The sequence below is a fragment of the Pyxicephalus adspersus genome, chromosome 1 (assembly GCF_032062135.1).
Source record: "Pyxicephalus adspersus chromosome 1, UCB_Pads_2.0, whole genome shotgun sequence".
NCBI classification, from domain to species: Eukaryota; Metazoa; Chordata; class Amphibia; order Anura; family Pyxicephalidae; genus Pyxicephalus; species Pyxicephalus adspersus.
This window is the reverse complement of record NC_092858.1, coordinates 127,358,297-127,364,458: the sequence shown is the minus strand read 5'-3', so window position 1 is coordinate 127,364,458 and position 6,162 is coordinate 127,358,297. Positions and strand designations below refer to the sequence as shown.

At 36.3% G+C, this 6,162-nt stretch overlaps 1 protein-coding gene across 1 annotated transcript in view; it reads right to left on the bottom strand.

The window, feature by feature from the left end:
- The window catches only part of LOC140341270 (amine oxidase [flavin-containing]-like), a 41,861-nt gene extending 37,830 nt beyond the window's left edge, over positions 1-4,031 (bottom strand). Inside the window, exon 1 of the mRNA XM_072426874.1 lies at positions 3,848-4,031. Within this exon, the coding sequence (XP_072282975.1) occupies positions 3,848-3,893 (46 nt within the window). The 5' untranslated portion in view covers positions 3,894-4,031. The remainder of the gene's footprint in view (positions 1-3,847) is intronic.
- Between the last annotated feature and the right edge of the window lie 2,131 nt (positions 4,032-6,162).

Here is a 6,162-nt window from a genome sequence, read left to right as displayed (position 1 = left end):
TATATTGGGTAAAATAATATGTTTATATCAAAGAAGAAATCATAAACTTCTTCATCTCTGCACTTTACACCAGGCGAACCACGTGACTCTCTCATAACCATCCTTTTTTGTAGAAATGGGTGCTGACCATACTCCAGGCCTAGGAATATGGACACTGGTTGCATACGGTATCTGGTGTGCTGTACACATATAGCATAAATTGTTTTTAAAGGGACATTACTACATACAGTAAGACAGTGGAAATTGTTTCTTAGTTAACTTTTATGTCACATTGAATGAATTTCTCTTAGCATAGAATTTATTTAGAGCACTGTGCTTTCCTGGAAGAAACCTACAGCACTGAAAACTGCTTATCTAAAATCACTGAAAGATCATTGCATTTGCCTGTTTGTCATCTGAATATACTTTTGTAAAATAAACATGTAAAAGGGATTTTGGATATATATATGTATATAAATAAAAAATAACTAAAAGAGGTATCTATACCTTCTATAATTTGAACCAGTTTAATTGGAACCTGGCAATGTTAACATGCATTACAGTTTATGCCTAACATATGCCACAGTGTTGGGTTATCCCCATGTGAGCTTTTATCGGATAATTACTCTCTCTCAATTACATTATTTCACACGTGCACAACCACCAATATCTCTATTCATGACTTTGCTGTCCAAAAATAAGGATTGAGAGATCCTAATGCACCACACTTTGGTCTTCTTCCAAGAGTACTGTGAGATTTTCTTATTATTTTAACAATATAATTAATTGATCTTGTAAATCGTTAATCCCCAGTGCTAGTGCTTGGTCTAAAACAATGTGATTTTTGATCACATCAAATAAAACATGGTTGCTCTTTGACCATGCAAAGTACAGACTAGCAATACAAGTCAATAAATTTGTAATACAAATATTAAAATCAAGCACTGTGTATAGGGGCTTAAAATGCATCATACTCTTCATTTGTCACTGAGTGCCCACAGCTTTTACAAATACTATGCACATACTTAACTAGTGCGTACAAAGCTTGGGTAGTCCACCTTATTAGAGCTCAGGCCTATAGACTGCTCCCTCAGATACCAAGCAATATTCGTCATCTCCTTGGTACAGGGTGTTTGTAAAAAGGACTTGCCCAGGAAGCAGGGCAGATATTAGCATATCTTCTAACTACTCTTGATTTGGAGGGCCTGTCACTTCTCTCCCTCTTCTTTCACCCAGCCTCTAAATTATTCAATTTGTTATGTATAAAAAAGTTTATATAAGGAAAAAGTAAAAAAACACTTCTCAGTTTAACCAATCATTAATTTCATTTTTATTTTTTTATTTTTTTAAACCCCAGGGTGTGGCAGGAATGTGTCATTTGCCTACATATTTTAGGCTGAACAGTGGCTCTCTTTCTCATCTTCCTGAAACTGAGTTGTTAAATCAGAACTAAACTCAAAATAAAAAAAAACAGTTACCTTTTTTCCCACAGAACTGTCTATCTGTCGAGAGGTTTCTTTGCTTGGGTCCCGCGTTGTCCCGATATCTGTCCCCGGCCCAGTGCAGAGGAAGTGCTGGGCGCCGGCACCTTCCCTCTTCTTCCAGGTTCTTCTCCCTACGTCACCTGATCTCACACTGCGCAGGTGCGAGATATGGTGATGTAGATGGGGAAAACGATTGCCAATATCAATATATCAAAAGCGTACGTAAGATCAGCAAATTTTTTCCTTCATTAATGAAAGGGCTCCTCCAGACCTCTCCTCAAGTTTAGGGAATACGCAGAAAGAGCAGCCAAGAGCCTCCCAGGACGCATTACAAAAAAGTAAAGTAAAAATTTAGGTCCACTTTAACTATGCACTAATGATGTGCCCTGCTTTGGAGCAAATGAGTTTAGAGAGCTGGAGAGGTATTCTGTATTACATGAGCTATGTATAAGTATTGTCAAAGTCTATTTATAAAGCAGTGAATCTGACATTCACTGAAACATTATCTGGTGGAGAATCTTCTTGATCCATGTAATGTAATGAAGTAGGATTTTGGTGAATATCTGGTCTACTGCTTTATAAACATACCCCAACTTCTTTTATAGAGTGTCATATACAAGATGTAATTATTATTCAAAATAACCTAATAATGTTTGCTAAAACAAGAACACATGAAACAACTAATTAATTTTGGAGGACACAACAATTCTTCTTCACCAAGGCTTAAAGTTTTCTTTAGAGACTGTCATAAAGATGCAGAAAATTTGACATTTAAGAAACCACATGCAAATTGTATGCATATTGTACTTACCTAAAAGTCAATCAAACTCTTTGCAATTTGCAGAGATATGATCCCAATCATTACAAATCAAATATCTTTAAGTTAATTTTCTTAACCTGGAGCAAATAATATCTAGTGAGCCTGGCATGATAGCCGTGTGTAGCATTTCCTGTTACGGGTTGACAACTATCTCCCAATTGAGCTCCCGTGTTGCTACCCTGGCACACAGGCCCCCGACAGATACTACAGCAGCCATTCTGACACACAATGAATAGGTCTACACTGGCATGACCTGTGAAATGTCGCAAAGCATAGTCAACATTTAAACAAGAACGTGACATGGCTATACCAGCCTGAGTAAGTTCCGCAGAAAATAAAATGAAATAAAAAGAAAACTTTTAAGAAATGGCATATGTTTATGATGCACATTACTTTAGCAAACTGACTATTTTGAGTCCACCCCATAATAAACTGTCTAGTAATATGTTTTACTCTATGATTTGTTAGAACATTCATGTGTCCTGAGAGAAGACAGTGAGTTCTAATTATAGGTCCACTTTAAAGCGGTAAGTTATATGCCCTTCTGGCTTAAAACCCTGCTTACCCACTATTTGACTGTTCTTATTAGCTTGTCAAAAAAAAGTGATCAGTACTAAATATTTTGCACATTTTACAACAAAGGCATATAACTTTATTGAAAATCATTCTTGTTTGTCCAACTCAGTTAAAATAATTCACAAATTATTTTAAGGTGTCTACCAACTTTTACAATTTTGAACATTACATTTTATTATATATACATAAATATATATATATAGTCCCTAAACTATGATTACTTTAACTATATGATAACTATGAGTCACTAACATGATTACAGGCATTCACTTTTTCTTTTTAGTTGTGGAATTTTACTAATTATTTCAAAATCTTTTTTATACTTTGATTTGATTCTGTATATCTAACTCGAGATAAGCTTTCCCAATGTCCAGGTGGTATGGCCCTGGAAATAAATGATGAGTGAATTCTCTGGCAGTATGGCTTTCCCTGTGCTCCACCCTTCCAGATGGCCATTCATATATTCTTCAATGCAGACCTGTTGCTACATCTTAGCATGATTTTATCAATCACTCCGGCAGTGATCAGTTTCTAATGTACAAGAAGCATTTATATATTTTACTCTTCAATTGACCCTGCCTTTTTTATCTCAAAAGACTCTACACTGTATATTTGCTGGCAGACACATATACTAAATCTAATCTACAATCAGCTGTTGCTTTTGATGAATATAGGACATTATATACAAATAATATACATTTGTTTAATGAATGTCCATATAACATAACATCTGTTTTGGTAATCCTTTACATTGCAAATAAATATTAATCTGACTACAATGATGTTCTTTGTCAATTTGAGCCCAACAGCCTAGAAGGATTATACAGATAGTGTCTACAGGATAAACATGGATTAAGCAATGTGTACAAAGAAGAACAGATCCTAATTTTTACAGACAGTACTAGAGTATCTAAATTTGATATATGGCTGCATCTTTGGTGAAAATATTAAAGTTAAGTGTTTGTAGCATTAATGAAACATTACACACCTGAAATGCCTGCTCCAATGACAACCACATCGTATTTGTTGCTCATGGTGGAACTATTTTTTATATCTGGATTTGCTTCTTTATTCTTCTGCTGCTAACCTGATGCCTGAAGAGCTGAGTGAAGCTCAAGAAGGATCTCCCCTTATCAGCTGTCAGCAGCTCAATCTTCCAAGAGGTGGTTATATTCTTCTCATTGCCCTGCCTCCATACTCCACCTTCTGCCTCCCTGATGTTACAAGTGAAATGATCCTCTTAGAATAAAAACCTAGCTCAAACCTCTTGTGCTGAGCAAACACCAGGCTGCTTTAGGCACAATCTATTTGGCTAATCAAATCCTTTGCAGAAAACTCCCTCAAGTGGTGAAAGCGGAATAAATCACAAAATGACAAATAACACAAAGTAATTCATGTCAAAATACAGTACATATACAGTATAAAGTACATAGATGCTGAAAAGAATCTAATTTAGGAATAAAAATCAAATAAGGAACTAGATTCTAGCGGATGTATGTCATAAAACAGTTTTCTTTTTTATTTCAATCAGGATTAGAAATGTCAGCAAAAGACAATCAAATATTTATTAACAGTTAGTACGCTTCTATTCTTCAGCAGAGAATATACAGATTGTGGGATTTTTCCTTGTAGAGAGGTTTATGATTGCAACATAATGGGTGAGCCTAATCTAAGTATATCTGACCTGGATTAGGCAAATTTCATATCCCCAAGGAAGTGACTAAATCTGTTTTACAACATTTTTATTATTTTATTCTTTTTTTGGCTTTTTCTGTAAAGGGATTTTTTTCATTATTATAAAATTTATAGAAAAACATTATCTAAAATTATTATCTATCATCATTATAAATTTTGGTATAATAATTTTTATCTGGAAAATGGCAAGTGTGTGTCATTTGCTTACGTTGAGCGAAAGTTTCCCTTTTCTGCCTCTCCAAAAGTTGGTAGGTAGGCTTTTGTTGTAAAAAGTTTGTTGCTTCTAAAACTCAGTAGCTAACGCTGAATTTTGCATACAGAACAACCTATCTATTATTAGATAGCTCTATCTTAAGTTTAATTTAGAAAAAGTTAACTAAATAGCAAACAGCTTCTAGTCTCTCTATATACTTTTATTATATACTCTATATACTCAATTATATAAATATTATAAATCATGGGCATCTTCTGTCCTTTTCTGTTTCTGTATAAATAATTCCAAAAAAAACTAAAAATAAAACAATAATGGAAAAAGAAAGCAAAGTGATTGTGGTCAGATATTCCTATCAGATCAAGCATGCTTGCAACCTACTCTGTAATATAAAATATACGAGGGGTTGCTGACAAGTCCCTGGCTTTGCCCCTTCCAGATGAAATAGAATAATGAGTGTGGGGATATATGACAGCCTAAAATCTTAGTATGTAACCATGCAAATATCAGGTGTTTGCGATTCTTAAAACAAGCAAGTTTTATGTCATTGAAGTTATAGGCCGTCATGAAGTTTTTGTTTCTCCAGGGAAAGTCAGCAAAGGACATTCACACTGAGATGTCACAAACACTGGGGGAGAAGTGTCCTTCCTACAGCACTGTCAAAACCTGGATATTTTGTTTCAAGACTGGGCATTTCAACGTTGAAGATTAGCCCTGCAGTGGGCACCCCCAACCTCAACTGACCCAGCAACCTGCGATGCTGTCCATGAGCTGATTATTGAGGACTGGCGATAATCCGAAAATAGATAGCCCAGAGACTTGATACCTAAGGGGAGCGTGTTGGGTTTGTTATCACCATTATCCTAGACATGTGCAAGCTTTCAGGGAAGTGGGTGCCAAAATGTTTGAACAGTGATCAGAAGAAGGAATGAGTTGAAGCATCCAAAGCCGTTTTAGCCCATTTTGAAGCTGCACAGGACTTTTTGGCTAGGTTAGTGACTGAGGATAAAACCTGGCTCCACATCTATCATCCAAGAAACCAAGGAACAGAAAAAGGAATGGCGCCACAGCGGGTCCCCGCGGGTGAAGAAGTTCCGAACCCAGAAATCCACCAAAAAAGTCATGGCGTCCGTTTTCTGGGACAAAGACGGTATTCTGTTGGTGGACTACCTATCTCAGGGCTCTAGTATCACCGGACAGTATCATGCTAACCTCCTGGACCAGATAAAGGAGGCATTTAAGACGAAATGCGGTGGAAAGTCCGTGAAAAATCCTTTTTTTGCAGGACAATGCACCTGCACAAACGTTCAACACTGTGGCTGCCAAATTGAACACCCTGGGTTTCCAATTGGTCTACCATCCCCCCTACTAACCTGACCTGGCCCCTTCGGACTATT